Source organism: Cetorhinus maximus, chromosome 5 (assembly GCF_964194155.1).
Source record: "Cetorhinus maximus chromosome 5, sCetMax3.hap1.1, whole genome shotgun sequence".
In the NCBI taxonomy this organism is placed as follows: Eukaryota; Metazoa; Chordata; class Chondrichthyes; order Lamniformes; family Cetorhinidae; genus Cetorhinus; species Cetorhinus maximus.
Window position 1 is genome coordinate 99,401,436 of NC_135883.1, and position 19,195 is coordinate 99,420,630.

Below are 19,195 nucleotides of genomic sequence, written 5' to 3' on the forward strand. Positions count from 1 at the left end.
CCCCTGACAGAAAACACAGACGTGAGCTTTGCCCACGTCCCACCATAGCCTCAAGGAGGGGAAGCCTCACCCCTTCCTTCTCCAGCCAGCTTAGAAACGACGAAACGAGTCCAGGAACCGCTCGTCCTCCAGCAGCAGGATGTTAACGTGCCAGTATGCAGACCCCATCCAAGCCCAGAACAGAGCAAGCTCCACCCACACCAGACGGTGGTCTGTGCACAGCACCCGCTGCACAGAAGCCGACGGAACGCAGGACACGAACACCTTGGAAACATAAAGGCAGTCGGGCTGGGACACTAAGACTGCAGGTGACACGAAAGTGAAAACGCTGGAGTCAGGATGAAGATTTCGCCAGATGTCCACCAAGTTGAAGGACCCGACCAGGTCCCGACACTCTCACACCTAGAGTGAGGTGCTGGGCACCGTGATGGTCCCAGGTACAGTTGAAATCACCCCCCCACCCCGAGGACGATGCACTCGCCCAGATGAGTGGACACTTCCTCACAGAAGCTCGCTTGCTGCTGCATGCCCAAGGGAGCGTACACATTCACAAAGTGAAGCGCCGCGCCCCCTAGGCGCACAGTAAGGTGCAGCAACCGGCCTGGCACCGGCTCCTTGATCCCCAAGATCTCCAGCTGAAAATGTGGGGCCAACAAAATAGCCACCCCGCCAGAATTGGAGGCCAGGTGACTCATGTAGACCCCCCGTTCGCCACTCCAGGAGTGATGTAGCTTTGCCTCCTGGAACGGTATGGGTTTCCTGCAGGAAGCCCACCGCATACTTCCTGCCCCTGAGGACCGAGAAGTTCTGGAACATGCGCTGTGCGTCACTGCTGCCGTGGGTGTTGAGGCGGCTATGGTAGCCTTCATTGTCAGAAGTATGTGCTACCATCATCCAATGCAAAGTGTAAGAAGGAGAGGACTATTTTAATCCTTTCTCTACTTCAGGAGCCCAGCGAGAAAAATGTGGACCCTCCTCTTAATGTTCCGGTCCAGCCCAGGAGCTTTTGGGGCCTCGTGGGAGGACCAGAACACATGAGGAAACGAATGCCACTAGTCCAGGGCCGAATGGACCCTGTCTCGGCGACCGCGATTATTCGCTAAAAAATCCTGGAGCTCCCGTAAAGGGATGAGGGGAGAGTCGGCAGGTATCCACCATCTCACCTGACAACGACTCTAAGTCGTCCCCGGTGCTCAACACCGAAACTCCGTCCTCCTCCAGGTCGTCGCCTCCAGCTTCCAACCCCTCCCCCGTTTTGAGTATGGGGGCTGGTTTGGAACTGCATCTCCGGGCAGAGGGGTCCTCTCTGGTCTCCTCTTGGAGATATGGGCCAAAGGGCGGCGGTGGCTCAGAGCCCCGCTACCCCCCCAGGCACAGGGTTGCCCGGCAAGTCCAGAAAAATCTCTGGATCTAGCACAAAGGCGCCCAACGCTAAAGATTGGGAGGGAGCCGGGAGGCCTTCCTCTTCACAGCCGCCCGATGATCCAGTGGTCAGGGCCATGAAGTCGCAGTCCCGTGGCGGGCCAGATGGCACTTTGGGGGTACAAGGTGGGTCAGGGTGGGGCACCACTGCAAGGGTGATACCCTCACCGGCCCCCGAGGGGCCCTGCTCAGGGGACTGCAGCAAGGGAACGGGGGTTTGGGCTTCCCCTAGAGGGCAGAGCGAGGACTTATGAGGTGGAAACGCCACCACCACTTCACTGGGGGAGGGGACACATCCGACCTTGCAAGTCGGGAGGTCCTCCCCCTCCAAGGGGCAGCCTGTCTTCCGGGGTAGGCTGGGGGCTGGGGAGACCTCCATCTGTGAGGCCCCCGCCGCCTCATCCAGCCCCTCCTAATGCTCTGCTTTCTGGGGTTTGGGCAAGTCCACCCTCTTTAATAGGACCACCGGCTCAGAGTCACGCGCCCCACCGCCGCTGGACCCGGGAACCAGCGTAGGGACGACACCAGGCCCAGCACATGGCACTGAGGTACACACATGGACAGATGATGTTTTTACCCCTGAGCCGGTGTTTTCAGGGGTCTGGTGGCTGCCTCTAGGTGGCAAGTCTTCCTCTGCGCCTTCTTGAGGCGTAGGATCTCTACCCTCGCCTCGTCGGCAGCTGAGATGGTAGTGGCTGCTGCCGGCACCTCCCCTTACGGGGAGGAAGACGGAGTGGGGGGGCGGGGAGGAGGGGTGCCATCCGCAGCTGCCTGGATGGTGCTGGCGGCCTTGGAAGCGGGGCAGTTCTTTCGGACGTGCCCTGCCTCCTTGCAGGCATGGCACCACATGCCATCTGCAGTCCAGAAGACTCTGTAGGTGGCCCCCTCATATTCCACAGTAAAAGCCCCCTCAGTGCACTCCTCTCGGACCAGGTGGATGAAAACCTGGCACCGGAGGGCCACATCCTTGAGGCCGAGCGGGATCGGTGCAACCCCTGACCTAACCTCCCCCAGTTGATGGAGGCGGGGAGGAGGAGCTCAATGGGGACAAAGGGTGGGACATTGGAAATGATGAGCATCTGGGCGGTGGCCTCCAAGGGCTCCACTGCCAGAAATGTCCCACCCACAGTGAGCCCCTTTTCTAGGGCCTGGTGCACCACCCGCTCTGACCAAGAAATTTACGGCTTTTCTGCACATTTGAGGCAGCAACTAAGGCTGAGGGGCCGACAACCCCAGCCACAGCCTTGACGCACGCCCCAATCGTCATTTTGGGTTGGGTGTAGCTCTTCACCCCCAGGGCCTTGGTGAGGAGGCAGAAAGGTGACGGGACCACTGAAGCAGCTGCACCCGCATAGGTTTTCTTAGGGGGCCCTGCCACCGGTGACAGCACCGACTCTACATTCACCCGGGAAGGCCCGGCTACAGGCGGCCCCAAGCTCTATATTCCACAATATCCCACCCCAGGGAGAGGGGGAAAGGATGGTGTAACCTCCCCCTCTGTGATGACAAAAAACAGAGAGGAGGGAACGAGGTAAAGGACAGGGAGACACAGGAGAGAAAGGGTAAAGAGTAGGTAGGTGTCACTCAGTGGAGTGTTGGTGGGGGCCTCTATGTTCCTCCTGTAGGGGGAGTACGATGTCTTCACCAGGCAGCTGGTACTGCCTGGCACACAGGATTCATCTCACTCTCTCTCTAATGCGCCTGCCTCGTCTTGCCAGTGCAAGAGCCTCATCCCCTTCGTCGTCACCACTGAGGACCCCTTCACCCCCATCCCCTTTGGCATCCTCCTCAGAGGAGACGTGCAGCTCCTGCATCTCCTCCTCAGCCAGCTCCTCTCCCCGTTGCAGTGCCAGGTTGTAAAGGGTGCAGTAGACGACAACGATGCATGACACGCTCTGCGACTGTATTGCAGGACTCCACCAGGCACCAGAACCGCATCTTCAGCACCCCGATGGTCTGCTCCACCTGTGCTTACCTTCAGGATGTGTTTCTGGTGGTTGCATATCAGCTGCACATACAGTGAGTGGAAGCCCTTGTGGCTGATGTAGTCCACCGTGTGCAGCAACAGAGACCTGAGCGCCACATGAGTGCAATCGCACCCTGCACCTGTGGGAATCCCGAGATCAGGGTGAATCCAATGACCCTTGCTTCCTGGCTGTCACAGTCTCAGGCGAAATGCACAAAGTGGTGTGCTATGGAGAAGATGGCATCTATCACCCCTTTGATGCATTTGTGGGTGGCAGATTGTGAAATCCCAGAGGTCACCTGTGGAGCCTGAAAGGAGCCACGGGCATAGAAATTGAGCACTGCGGTCACTTTTACAGCCGCTGGCAGTGGTTGCCCTCCATCTTCCCACGGCGCCAAGTCCCACAGTAAGTGGCAGATGTGAGCCACCAGGTCCCTAGACATGCACAGTTGTTGGTGACACTGGTTCTCAGTCATCTACAGGAATAGCAGGCGGCGTCTATAGACCATGGGTGTCGCTAGGCTCGGCTCGATGTCGCCCCTGGGCAGCTGGTGCAAAAGCGCCTGCTGCCCCTTCTTTATGAGGTCGCTGCTCCTGCCTTTGCACAACCAGGAGCCTCAGTCACTCTCTCCTCCATCTTCTACAGTCTCTGTAGGCCATCAGACATACAGCTAGGTCACCAGGATCCATGCGTGGTCCTCCTGCAGCATGAAAGAGAGAGAGAGAGAGATGTGGTTATCATGGCTGTACTTAGCACCTTTCCTGGCCCTGTGTGACTCCCCTTAATGCTACCCGGAGAGTGCTGGTCACCGCTCGGATGGCCAGAGTTGAGTGCGCTGCATGGCTGCCCTGTCAACCTGCAACATGGGGGACACTGGTTCAAACCAGGATGCTGACATTACAAGGGGCTGTGAGCACCTCCAACAGTGACTGCGACATGGCCAGCGTTGGTGAGGAGATTGTACAACGTGTGCCGTCCAATTGCTCTGCGGTCCAATAAAGTGGTGGTGGACTTGAAGTCTGTGCTGGGGGGCTGGGGAGGTATGGAGCGCTTGGTGGCCCTTTGGTGCCACCGCGTTGTTTGCATGGGTGGGCAGGCAAGGAGCCCAACCCCGATCATATCACTGTGGGCTGCGTCTGATCTGTCTTAGTTGCAGAGGCATGGTCAGTTTATACAAGTGTCCCTAATGCGTGGCCACCTCCCTTGCTTAACCTGCCCCCCACCTCGATTGCTTGTGCACGGGATGCAGCACCAGGGCAGCACGTGACACCCCCCGCCACCCCCCTCCCACCCCCTCCCTTCCTCAGCAGTCATCTCTGAGGCTGGTCAGCACTTGCCCCAGACACCCCCCACTGCTCAGCAGTCACCTGCAGGGCCAGGCATCAGTTTCCCCTGCCCCCCGGCGCCCCTGAGGCCTGTAAACAACAGGTGAGCTGTGGTGAACGCTGCTGCTCACTCACCTCAGTTCCCCCAAAGTGAAGGCCGCCAAGTGCACGTCACCCGTGTGTTGTTCTGAAACATGTTGGTGTGCTTTTCCACCGACGTGGACGGACAATACGACGGGGTTCCAAGAGCCTGGCGGGATGGCCTTTTAATTATATGTTAATGTATTACAATTAGCTCCCGGCTGACCAATGGTGGGAAATAGCCCACCGTTGGCGGGCTGAGCGGAAGATCACGATCTGTCCTCACGCCGTCATGAAGTGGGTCGCGCCATATTTTCCGCACACGCCATCTATCACACCCGCCACCAGCAAGCTCGGAAATTTCCGCCCCATGTCTTTTTAACATTATTCAGCATTCTTATCCTACTTGATGCTTGCCTTCACTTTGTCTGCCTTCTAATTTCACTGACTTCTATTCTACTTCCCGTTACCAGTTTTGCTTCCCCCCATTTGGAGCTCCCTCTCAGGTTCCCATGCGAATGCCAATCTCCCCAACAGCAGTCACAAATCTCCCTGCGAGGATGTTAGTCCTGGTCCTGCTAAGGCACAACCTACACCAATTCTCCAGTCATATGTTTAATCGCACATTCTTCCTATCCCTATGCTCACTAGCAATGGGAATAATCCTGAGATGACTACTTTTGAGATCCTGCTGTTTAATTTCTTTCCTAACTCCCTAAAATCTGCTTTCAGGACCTCATCCCTCTTCTTACCTTTGGTGTTGGTACCTATGTGGACCATGACCTCTGGCTGTTTACCCTCCCCCTAAAGAATATCCTGCAGCCTGTCTGTGACATCCTTGACCTTGGCACCAGGGAGGCAACACACCATCCTGGAGTCATGTGAACAGCCACAGAAACAGCTGACTCCCCGCCCTAACTAACAAATCCCCTATCATGATTGCTTTTCCACTCTTATTTCTGGCCTATGATACAGCTGAGCCACCTGTGGCACGGACTTGGCACTTACTGCATTCCTCTGAGGAACCATTATCCTCAGCAGTATCCAAAATGGAAAAACAGTTAGCAAGGGAGATTGACTCGGGGGACTCCTGCACTACCTGCCTAATTCTCTTAGACTGCCAGGCAGTCACCGATTCCCTCTCTGCCTGCATGGTCCTGACCTCTAGTGTGACCAACTCCTTAAATGAGCTATCCACATAGTTCTCTGCCTCATGGATGCACCACAGTGACTCCAGCCACCACTTCAGTTCCGAAACCTGGAGCTCAAGCTTCTTCAGCCAGTGACACTTCCTGCAGATATGTTTGGCCAGGACACATGGTATGCCCATGACTTCCTACGTGCCACAGGATTCATATTCCACTCAGTTGAACTACCCTGCCATACCTTAACTTGACAAATTATTTATTATAAGTAGAATTACTTATGAGTTACTCACCAATCAGCTTTTTCCTCTGTACCAAAGTAACCCTATACAGGAGGCTGAAAAAGGTAGAAAAAGAAAGGAGCACTTCCTTCCCCTCGTCCCCAAATTCCCCAATCTCCCAACTGCTCACTCTGTCGAGTTATCAACAGTCACAGATTGCAACTCTTTCCAGTACAATCACAGTTTTTGGTTTCCGGGAGTGGGACATGAACCCACAACCTTCTGATTCAAAGGCGAGGGTGCTATGAACTGAGCCACAGCTGAAACCTCTAAAAGTTGCACTGAGATCCCTGAATTTATACCAGCTGAAACTCTGCTAGTCAGTTCTGCTATAGCTACAGAAACCAGATTAAACTAGTTAATTAACTAAATACAGCTGCTCTCTAGTAGAGAGCTTGTTTATCCCTACTTAAGACTGGAAGAAATTTAAACTCAACTTAAACAGTAATTTTTAGTTAAATGCTAAATGCAAACAAAACTAGATTTTTAGAAAGAGATTAACCCTTAAGATTCCTTCACTCACCAAACTCCCAGTTGTTCACTCTGTCAAGTCGCACTCAGTCTCTGGAGACAGGGTAGTTGCAATCCACAAGTAGGGTTGCCAACCCTACCTGGATGGCTGGGAATCTGCCAGAATTGGCATCAATCTCCCAGTGGCCAAAAGAAAGCATTCCTGGAGACTTTAAGCCACAGAAGCAGTGGTGAAGGGAGCAGGTGCACAAACTGGACTTTGCCAAGGCAGAATTGTTTTCTTTCTTCTTTGTTTGGTCTTTAACGCAGGTGGCTGACACTGCATGTGCGGGGCCTCCAGCTGTGCCTTCAGTGCTTGCAGTGTCAACAATCACAGCCCAAAGGAACGTTCAGACGCTCCAGCTCGCCGTTGATTGGACGCGGGTGCTTCGCTTCTGAGTGGAATGGAAAGTGCAACATTGTAGCACTGAGGCTCTGATTGATCACAACAGCTCCAGCCCGGGACTTTTAAATTATCCGGAGCAGCTGGAACTGGATTTGGGGGTGCACAGGTAGGATCCTCCTTTTTTGAGGATAGCCCAAAACCAGGGTTGGGAGCTTATCCACAGGATCAAGTGCACTTCTCTGTTAATTTCTTTAGGCAGGGAGATATTTTGGGTGCTCTGGCGGGTGACTGTGGAGATTCAAAGCAACTGTACACAAGTGACAGCTGGTGAGATTAAGCTTCCCAACTGACTAGTGATAAGATTTCGACTTCATGTCTAAAATCAATGCTGGAATTGCAAAGCAATAGGTTTTATTTTAATGAAAAGAGAGCCTCCTTTTGGGCCCTCCTTTGCTAAAATGGCAAAAATTGCAAGTGTTCCCAGACCTGCCCATGTCATGCCGCTGGCTTTCCATGATATCACTTATGATCAACGTCTCCCAGAGTATGTCCAGCCAGAGTTGACAACCCTATCCACAAAAGAAGTCTGGTAATCCCTGAATATGATCTTTCGCAGACTTTAAAATGTAGCTTTTAAAAATAGCTTTAAAAATTTGTATTATCTACAAGTCTGTACTAGGCATAATAGAATATATTCAAGGCCAAGTTAGACAGATCTTTGATTGACAAGGGAGTCAGGGGTTATGGGGAACAGGCAGGAAAGTGGAGTTAAGGCCACATCAGATCAGCCATGATCTTGTTGAATGGGAGAGCAGGTATGAAGGGCCAAATGGCCTACTGCTCCAATTTCTTGGTGTTATGGAAAATGGACAACTTCATACTTTTGCATTAGCAGTGCCCTTCTATAATTGGGATAAAGGCATATTATTGGGGTGGAGCTTTATTCTATAGTTAGCTGTGTGGAGAGGGAAGGGCAGGACAAACAAAGCCAGAGCTGCCTGGATGACGAAAGAGAGAGTAAGCTGAAGCAGAAAAAGGGTGCATATCACAGATGTCAGGTTGATAATACAGGTGAGAACTGGCTGAACAAAGAAAGTTTGGAGGTTAAGTGAAAAAAGTAATTGGGAGATAGACAGCATGAGAAGAGACTGACAGCTAAGAAAAAAAGGGAATACTAGGCAATATAATCAAATTAAGGGTGGTCTAAAAAGAGGAGTGGAATTGACCAAAAATTAGATTTATGCATGAAAGCAGAGGGCATAGCTGAGGTATTAAATGAGTACTTTGCATCTGCCTTTACCAAGGAAGATGATGATGCCAAAGTCATAGTGAAAGAGAAGGTAATTCAGATACTGGATGGATGAAGTAAGGGTGAAAACTGGGAAGGCACCGCCAGTAATCTTCCAATATTCCTTCGGTACAGGGGTGGAGAGAGAACTGGAGAATTGCAAATGTTATACCCTTATACATAAAAGGCTGTAAGGAAAAGCCCAGTTTAACCTTGGTGATGAGAAAGCTTTTAAAAATGATAATCCAGGACAAATTTAAGTTACTCGGATAAATGTGATTAATTAAGGAAAGCCAGCACAGATTTATTAAAGACAAATCATGTTATACCTGATTGAGGTTTTTTTTGCTGAGCTAACAGGTAGAGTTAATGAGGGTAATGGGGTTGGTGTGGTTGTCATGAAAGTATAATAATTTTCATAATATTTTTCTGATTTATTGTGAAGTAGGTTTATGAGGGTAAGTATAGTTGGGTCTGTGTGTGTGTGATATTTAATTATATTTGGAGTCAAGCAGACTGCAAGCTTTAACTCACTAAAAGAAGCTAAGTGCTTGACATACTAATGAGTAAACATGGATGCTGGTTTAGCATGTAAAATGTAAAGGGAATTTGCGTTTTTAGATAATTGAAGGGATATTTGGATTTCAAAGAGATTTCAGTCTGTTTACAACTAGCCAGATAAGAAAGGCTAAGAAATGTGTTTACTTTTCCCAAAGGTTACTGACAATACATAGTGACATGAAAGCTTTTATATTATGAGGGAGGTAAAGTTTCAAAGACGTATGGAACAATAGAATTTACATATTAAAATTAGAGAAACATATATAAAGGAGAATGAAAGACTATGTGTCAGGGGAAGGCCATGTAAGATCTAACAGGAGTGTGTGAAATAGTCTTAATGAAGCCTCCAGCATTTATGCATAAGTTTGCTGTCTTATGAAACTGAAACTGGAGAAAAGCAATTTAGAATTCCACTGTCCAGGGTATTGTGTTAACTTGCTGAGTCTGTTTTAAATATAAAATCTATTTCAAACAGTTGCCTCAAAGAGAGTGTAACTGGGGGTCAGGATAATTAGGAATTTTAGAAGTTACTATAGTAGTAATTGTAGTCTGATGTGTGTGCTTGACATCTTTTATTCTGTTAATATTTTAATTTAATTTTTAAAATCTCTGAAGGTCTTGGTGGACTTATTACTTCTGAATTCAGTGCACGCATCTCGTAATAAATACAAATTACAAAACCGTTGTTATAGCATGACCAAGTTTCCCTCGTGGATTTGGTCTGCCTGGCACACATCATCTGCCACGTCACAACAGTGGTGCACATGGACTTTTAGTGGGTGTTTGACAAAGTACAACAGGCTTGTCAGTAAAATTAAAGCCTGTGGAATAGAAGTAACAGTGGCAGCAGAGATACGAAGTTGGCTAAGTGCCAAGAAATACAGTAGTGGTGGATGATTGTTTTTCAGACTGGAGGATTGGAAGTATTGTGAACTGTGTGGAGGGTAGAGAAAGATTTCAAGAAAGCATAGACAAGCTATTGGAATGAGTGGACATGTGCCAGATGAAATTCAATGGAGAGAAGTGTAAAATGATATAATTCAGGAGGAAAAATGAGGAGAAGTAATATAGAGGATATAATTCTGAAGAGGGTGCTGGAGCTGAGAGTATTTATGCACAAATCATTGAAGGCAGGGCAGTTTGAGAAAATGAGAAATAAGACATACAGAGTCCTGGGTTTTATAAATAGAGGCATGGAGTACAAAAGCAAGGAGGTTGTGATGAACCTTTATAAAACGCTGGTTCGGCCTCAACTGGAATATTGCATCCAATTTTGGGCACCACCACAATATTGGATGATGTTCAAATGGATACTAGATAATCAATTTCATTAACTTGTGTGTGTCTGCATTTGCCAAAGAGGGGACAATTAACTGTCTAATTGGTGGCAAACATCCATACAGAATCGTTTCAGTAGGAGCATCTTGAAGTGAGTGGAACCCTATTTCTTTTAAGTCAGGATGCTATACCTATGAATCTAATGCCAGATAAGAAATGAACAATTAAAATTGAATGAAATTAAAAAAATACTTTTCATTCAATGAAAAAGCATCAAATGAAGAAAAGTAAAGAAATCTCAGAGCATTTATCTGACCAACTGATAACTGTGATTTATGTAAAAGGGGCATCAACTGAAAATTTTCAGTGAACAAACAGATGCAGGTCAAACTATATGGCCCAGATTTTAACTACCGACGTGGGTAGCTTGAGTCGGGAAATTTCCCGGTTTGCCACACCAGCTATTGTAGAAAGGCCCCGGAATAGCCTGAACTTTGGTCCATGGTGGAGGGAGGGTTGTGGGATAGAGTCAAGCCTGCCACCCCCGGCAGTACATCAGAAGTTAACATATTCTCTGGGACTTTGTTTCAATGTTTGGTTACAATTTGGGCCCTCTACCCCTCACACCTCATCATTCCCCACACCCCCTCCACATGCCAACTGCTAGCTCATGCCACCCCACCCACCACCCTTGGCCCTTATACCCTCCATGCCAACTCACTCCATCTACCATGGTCAAACCACAGGAGCCATGTTGAGATGAAATAAAGTTCTAAAAATGTTATACTGCCTTCACTATATTAAGAATACTCCTATTCATGAAAGTCTATTCAAACCTTTTAAATCACAAGTGGTTAACCTCTTATAAAAACGAACAAACTTCTAACCCCACAACAAAGCCAGCTAATCCTTTACTAGCCTCTTTGAGCTGTCAACCAAACTGTGAACTCAGAACCCTTTCTATTGAGATAATTATAGCTTTTGAAAATCAACCAAGTATTCATAAAGAGCCTTTAGAGAAATGTTAACATACAACTATTGAAACTGCTAGAACAAAGTTTTTTTAAACTCCCAACCGCCAGCAGGATGTTTTTTTTTAAAGGGCTGGGGATTTAAATAACTTCACATCATGACAGTCATACAGACCTTACCCCCCCCCTTCAACAACCTTTACATCTACTCCATAAATTTGTGACTCCCACACTGCATGTTAAGGCCTTTGAAACAGCCAAAATGGGGTATGTTTGAACTCAGCACACTCAAATGGCCTTGCTGAACTTGTGTTTGCCTCATGTGAGAATCATGCCCCGGCCCTTTTCCTTACTGGCAAAAATTAGATCTGTTGGAAATGGGGTTTTGCAAATTTGGGTCCAGCCTGCCATTTGGAAGCAGAGCTGAGTCTTGAGGACTCCACGAAAATCGGGGTCTGTGTGTCTACATGTAGAAGACCGGGCTTAATTCAAACTTTTTGGTTGTTACAAAGTAAAGATAACAACAAATACACAAATGTAAACTAATTCAAAATGTTTATTTGTCTGTTATACAGGTACAATGAGAAATTAAAATATTAAATAACTTTCCAGTTATTGGACCATATTTTCAAGTTCATTTCTTTGCAATAATATGCAATTTATGTAGAAAAAGTACAAAACATATGCACAAGCAAACCTTAGTGGCTATATTTACAGATTCATCAAGTAGGCCTCAATCTTCTAAAGTTTAACATACTGCTTCTATCTGCACAAAGGAGCAATGATAAGTATCACTATCATTTCCAGTAGAGAACGATGCAGGGCTTATACCAGGTCAGTAAGAAAAGGAGAGTTTGAACCGCACTCAAACTCTCAAAAATTCTTAGATATGCTCATGAGTTAAGAGATGTAACTTGTTACAGATAGTTGTAGCCCATTTTAGCAAGCTTTAAGACTGCCACCATTTTATCCAGCATATTGTGAGGGATCAATGTCAATTTTAAATATCTAAGGTCTCACCTTAAACATCATTTATATAATTCCAAGATCAAAAAAGGAAGATGTATAAACTGAAACTTACTTTTGACACAAGCAAAGATGTATGCAAAGAAAATCTTAAATATCTTGCACAGTGAATCCAAGTATGAAGAATTTCATTACGGCACCTTTTCTGCTGTCAGCACTGCAGATGCGTGCTTCCGAGCCTGGAAGGAAACAGATACAGCAAAACATTACTATGACTCAGCGGTAGATATTATAGATTGATTTATTTTTAAACAGTTATCCATTTATTATAATTTGAAAGCAAGATCGTATTTTTGACTAGGTCTTGATTATAATTTTCATCTTTAGAATCATCAAACACACAACTATAAAAACAAAGAACTTACCCAGATTTATCTGTTACCTACATTTTCTTTACAACCACATATCTCCTAACAAGGCAGTTGTTGAAGAAATTGGTTTTAAGAAAAAAATCAAAGCAGAGAGGGAGTAACGTCAGAAAAAACAAAGGGGCTTAGTTGAAGCATGTGGAAGTTAAAGTAACTGTAAGAAGTCAAAGAACAAGTAGTAATTAGGGAAGTTGATAGTATTCTTTGACAGAAACTCCATTCAATTGACAGTGATTGCACCTCCCTTAGAAATCACTTTTTTTAGATCTAAGCAGATCATCCAAAATTTAAGCCTCTTTCTCAAGCCCGAGGTGAATTTCAAACTTTAAACCCAATAAAGAAAGCCCTGCATTTATATAGCGCTTTTCATGAGCACTTTGCGCCAATCAAGTACACTTTGAAATAGTCTCTTTTGTAATGTGGGAACCGTGGCAGCTAATTTATACTCAGCAATGTAATAACATCCAGATAATCTGTTTTGTGCTGATTGAGGGATAAATAGTGGCCAGGACACCAGGGATAACGCCCCTGCTCTTCTTCAAAAGTGCTATTGGATCTTTTACATCCACCCAAGCAGGCGGATGGGAACTTGGTGTGACGACTCATGAATAACAGCACCTCCCAACAGTGCAATATTGCCTCAGTACTATACTGGGGTGTTAGCCTTGATTTTTGTGCTTATGCCCTGGAGTGTGACTTGAATCCATAACCCTTTTAATTCAGAGGTGAGTACACTACTAACTGAGCCACGGTTGACAGACAATATCTTATCTATTGCCAAGACTGTGGACTTCCATCTAAATTACACTGCCCACTTCCTGTTTCAGGGAATGAATACTTTATATGAATTAATCACTGAAGGTTAGAGGAACATTCCCTGTGCCTTCAAGTTCCTGACCAAATCCACTGAGAAAAAAATTAATAGAGGAATGATAAAACTTCTTTTCTCATATCGGAAATTTAATCGCAAAGTTTTGTTTTCATGTGTGAAGATTTCCAGAGCTATTTGTTCTAGGAAACAGTTTCTTTACAGCTTTTTACAGCCGGTTCCCTATTATTCAAGATTGTGTTTAATGGTTAAAAGATTGACTTATTCAATAATTTGAGTTAATTTACTTTTGAGCTAAGAGGTATAAACTGAATAGTTTAAATGTCTAGGCTTTTCAAACAGTGGTCCCTGGAAGGTAGATGACTGGATATCAAAAAGTTACTGTATTTTTCTGCATTAGTTGCAGCACTAGCATGTTTTATTATTAATAATGTTTCTTGCCATACAAGTATAATTTTGTTTTGCGTACCAATATCATATCAAAGTGCCAGTTATAACAAATTATCTGACATGCATTTTCTCCTGCTGATAATTCACAAAATAACCATGTGCTTTGTGTGTTATGTTAACAAAATTTCAATGGTATATCCAAGTGGTAGATCCATTTGTTATCTTAACAGAATATGCTGGAAATACTCAGCAGGTCAGGTAGCATCTATGGACTAAGGAACATAGTTAACATTTCAAGTTGATGACCTTTTGTCATAGGAAAGAACTGGAAAAAGTTAGAGATGTAACAGGCTTTAAGCAAGTACAGAGGCAATGAAAGGTGGCAGATAGGGGCAGACAGGGAAAAAGAACAAAAGGAAAGATCTGCTGCAATAGGGTAGAAGATTGGTGAAGGTTAATTGACAAAAGGGACTATGGCACATGGCAAAAGGGGATGGTCAGTGTACAAGAAACAAAGATAGGTTCAGGAGAGGTATAAATAGCTATAGCAGAATCATTCCAAAAGCTGCTGTGCCAGAAAAAATACAGGAGCAATCATTATGATCTGAAATTGTTGAACTCAATGTTGAATCTAGAAGGCTGTAAATGCCTAATCAAAAGATAAGCTGCTGTTCTTTGCATTTCTGTTGGCTTCATTTGAACAGAAAGGAGGCCATGGACCAAGGAGCCAGAGTGGGAGTGGGGCAGAGAATTAAAATGACAGGTGAGCAGAAGCTCAAGGTCATAGTTGAAGACTGAATGGAGTTTTCATTAAAAAGAATGAAAGTTTTGATTTGCTGGATACAACATGCACAGTTTTTTAAAAAGCCACTTACGTTTTTCTCTTCCATTGATAGAAAACCATTTACTGCCACTATCTGATACTGTTTATGTTTCATACTTCCAATAAACCTACGAATCATTTTCAGACTGAATCCAGTCATATCACGGCACGAAAGTTTCTGCATTTCATGATTGCCAGGATCAAAAATCAAAAGGCAAAGTTTTCCATTGTTCCTTTCTTCTATGCCTATAATAGTTCGGCTGTGACCTGAAGTTTCAAAGATGTATAAATTATTTTATTTCAAAACAGGTTTTGATAAACAAACTACAAACAAAGTCTTTCAGCAATGGGTTCAAGCTTAACTGTTTTGAACTCAAAAACTTAAAACAATTTTTGAAAAGTAAAATGTTAAGCTCTTCTTTACTTGCCGATTTAATTCAATGGTCTTTATAGAAATACATTTTTTTTTAGCTTTGTTACATTTTCCTTATTACTTCTCAGCATTTCTTTGTATTTGGCATGCAAGATGAGATTCAAATTACTCACAATTTATGATTTAATACAGTATTCAAATGTTACCAAAAACGATAGGCTGCCAGGCAGCTAAAAGCAAAATACTACGGATGCTAGAAGTCTGAAACGAAAACAAAAATTGCTGGAAAAACTCAGCAGGTCTGACAGCATCTGTGGAGAGGAAGACAGAGTTAACATTTCGAGTCCGTATGACTCTTCATCAGAACTAAAGAGAAATAGAAATGTGGTGAAATGTAAACTGTTTAAGGGAGGGTTGGACGGGTGAAGCTGTTTAGAGGGCCAGTGATAGATGGAGGCAAAGGAGAGATTGCCAAAGATGTAATAAGCAAAAGGTCAAAGGGGTGTTGGTGGTGGTGATATTAGCCAAAGGATGTGCTAATGGTGACATTAAGGGTAGAAAGCAGGATGAGCAAGTGACAGATGGCCCTAGTGGGGGTGGGGATCGAAATAGGCTAAAAGGTGGAGATAAAACAATGGATGGTAATAAATTTTTTAAATAATAATAGAAATAGGTGGGAAAAGGAAAAAAAAATATATAAAAATATATAATAATTATTAGAAAAAAGGGGGATCAAAAGGGGTGAGGATGGAGGAGAGGGTTCATGATCTGAAGTTGTTGAACTCAATGTTAAGTCCGTAAGGCTGTAAAGTGCCTAATCGGAAAATGAGGTGCTGTTCCTCCAGTTTGTGTTGAGCTTCACTGGAACATTGCAGCAGGCCAAGGACAGACATGTGGGCATGAGAGCAGGGTGGTGTGTTGAAATGGCAAGCGACAGAAAGATCTGGGTCATGCTTGCGGACAGACCGAAGGTGTCCAACAAAGCGGTAACTCAGTCTGCGTTTGGTCTCACCAATGTAGAGGAGACCGTATTGGGAGCAGCGAATGCAGTAGACTAAATTGAGGGAAGTGCAAGTGAAGTGCTGCTTCACTTAAAAGGAGTGTTTGGACCCTTGGACAGTGAGAAGGAAGGGGGCAAGGGGCAGGTGTTGCACCTTCTGTGGTTGCATGGAAAGGTGCCATGGGAGGGGGTTGAGGTGTAGGGGCTAATGGAGGAGTGGACCAGGATATCCCGGAGGAAACGGTCCCAACTGAATGCCGACAGGGTGGGGGGGTGTGGTGTGGTGGTGAAGGGAAGATGTGTTTGGTGGTGGCATCATGCTGGAGTTGGTGGAAATGGCGGAGGATGGTCCTTTGAATGCGGAGGCTGGTGGAGTGATTAGTGGGGAACCCTATCATGGTTCTGGGAGGGAGAGGAAGGTGCGAGGGCGGATGCGAGGGAGATGAGTCGGACACGGTTGAGGGCCCTGTCAACCACCATGGGTGGAAAACCTCGGTTAAAGAAGGAGGAAGACATGTCAGAAGAACTGTTTTGGAAAGTAGCATCATCGGAACAGATGCGACGGAGGCAAAGGAACTAAGAGAATGGGATGGAATGAGTCCAAAGTGCGACACATACAAGGCTGCCAGGCAGAATGGATAATTGACAGACAAAATACAAAGATTAAATATTAAACTGCTCCTTCAGATCTGAGGGGCAAGATGAGGGGAAGAAATCAATGTAAATTTGGACCACATGATACATTATATTGTGACGGTTTATGAGAGACTACTTATCCTAATGCCTTGCAGTCAAATAAGTGTATTCTAAAAGACAGTAGCCCCATATAAATGCATTTTATCTATTGCTTTTAAGTACTATACTCTTATCATGCTATGTCTCATTATTATTTCTGTTTATTTTTCTTCTTGCAAATAAGTCTCTCTTTTAACCTTTACACAATAGTATGTCAGCACAACACTTGTTGCCTTTCACAGGAGACAGGATATCTCCCACATGAACTTCTATGGATTATATATTGTAATTAGGAATTTACTGTTAATTCTGGGATGCTGCCCAAAGCGCAATACATACAAGTTTGCAGATTTCCCATTATTGTGTCCTTGGCCTTGTTAGGGAAACTACCTATTTGCCATGATCACAAGATAAAAATATTGGGAGAAAGCCTGAACTCAACAATCACTTAACCATCAATGATTGAAAACAAAGGTCAGAATTGTTAGGAATTAACGATACTACATAACCTGAATGGCTGGCTAAATCTCAAATATACTCAAACCTGATGATCGTTATATTCAGATATCATCGTAGACTTCTACACAACATGCTAGTAAAGGTATAAACTTATGGTTCTCATTAATGCGTATTTTCTCACATTGAGTATTTGTAGAAAATATAGACAAACATGCATAAATTTCAATGCATAAACCTTGACGGCCTGTATTATCTGCTATAAAAGCTGAACCACCTCTATAGTTTATGGTACCACAAATTGTTTTACATATCATCAAGATCCATGTAAGCACTAGATAAAAGGTTCTTCCATTGCTTCCAAAGCTTCAAACATGGGTAGCTATATAGAGCATATATTTAGTAATAACCTATAACATATAAGCAACTGTAACAGCTCTTTGCTTTCCATCTCTCTTATTCCATCCACAGAATCTTCTGGGGGTGGACTTCAATACCCAAATTCCCCCTTCCCTTCCCGAGGAATACTTCTATACCCAAATTCCCCAGGGGTAGATGGAGCAACAACTCAGTCTTCCTACAACCTAGACCTTCAAGATTATTACCATATGTATGTACGTATGAAAAGCTATAGACTTTCCTTGCTTCTCCCTGTATATCAAGAACACATCACTGTGGACAATATTAAAAACAAAATCTGACTATGTTAGGTCAGCTGAGAATCAATAAAAAGTTGGAAAACATTAGAAATCATGTCTGTTTTTTTACCGTGGTGTTGTAGATAGATTGGTGGCTTGTTTGTCCATATAACCTTAGGTTGTAACCGTGGCCCTGCATCTCTGCCTGAAGAATAGAATTGCCTTAGCCACTCAAACAAACGAGGATGTGTGTCTGATGGTCCAGTGGGATGATGAAAATCAACTATTTGACAGCTGAAATACACAGATGGTTACTTTCAACATTTTCTACCACAGGGAAAATGTTTGATGGGTAGATTTAATTATCAGTAGCAAGACGTTTTCCTCTATGTTTTCTATTAGTTTGATTCTTTTTTTCCTTGTAATTCGACATCCAAATTCCCTCACACCTCTTTCCAAGAAACTGTGACAAGTTGAGATATGGTCCCACACATATGAGAAACCCTCTTCCAAGTAGACATTTAAAAATTAAGGTTAGACATTTGAGTGCCAGCAGCTTGAATGAATCTGGGGAGCACCACTGTCGTATTTATTCTTGTCCGCGCCTGACATCCAGATGTTATTCCAACTTGATGCTGATCACAATTTTGAACCATGGTGTTCTCTCTCTTCCAGGGGCAGTAAGGCCAGGTTTATCACTTCACTGAAAACAGCTGACTGAGCATAGATGATGGGTTGAATCTGGGATTTTATATGGCACCAAGTGACCAAGAGATTTCAAAAAAACATTTTGAGCACTCCAGAAGTGGGGATGTTCACTGATTATTGCACCAATGTTCAGTACCATTTGCAACTCCTCAAATACCGAAGCAATCCATGTCTAAATCCAGCAAGATCTGGACAATGTCCAGGCTTTGGTTGACAAATGGCAAGTAACATTTGTGCCAGGCAAGGATCATCTCCAACAAGACAAAATCTAACCATAACCCCTTGACATTGTGACATTACCATTGCTGAATTCACCAATATCAACATCTTGGGTGTTACCATTGACCAGAAAATGAACTGGACTAGCCATATAAATACTGTGGCTACAAGAGCAGGTCAGAGGCCACAAATCCTGTGATAATTAACTCACCCCCTGAACCCCCCCCCCAAAGCCTGTCCACCATCTACAAGGCACAAGTTAGGAATGTGATGGAATACTCTCTACTTGCCTGGATGACTGCAGCTCCAACAACACTCAAGAAATTTGACACCATCCAGGGCAAAGCAGGCCGCTTGATTGGCACCCTACCCACAAACATTCACTTTCCCCACCACTGATGCACATTGGCAGCAGTGTGTACCATCTACAAGATGCACTGCAGGAACTAACCAAG

At 45.0% G+C, this 19,195-nt stretch overlaps 1 protein-coding gene across 7 annotated transcripts in view; it reads right to left on the bottom strand.

Moving 5' to 3' along the window:
• Positions 1 to 11,713: 11,713 nt before the first annotated feature.
• zufsp (zinc finger containing ubiquitin peptidase 1) overlaps positions 11,714 to 19,195 on the bottom strand; it is a 32,990-nt gene continuing 25,508 nt past the window's right edge. For all 7 annotated transcript variants that reach the window (XM_078542236.1, XM_078542235.1, XM_078542232.1 and 4 more), the window contains 3 exons: positions 17,944 to 18,107; positions 14,664 to 14,878; positions 11,714 to 12,380 (listed from right to left, as the gene is read on the bottom strand). In XM_078542236.1, coding sequence (XP_078398362.1) covers positions 12,333 to 12,380; positions 14,664 to 14,878; positions 17,944 to 18,107 — 427 coding nt within the window. In that variant the 3' untranslated portion in view covers positions 11,714 to 12,332. The remainder of the gene's footprint in view (positions 12,381 to 14,663; positions 14,879 to 17,943; positions 18,108 to 19,195) is intronic.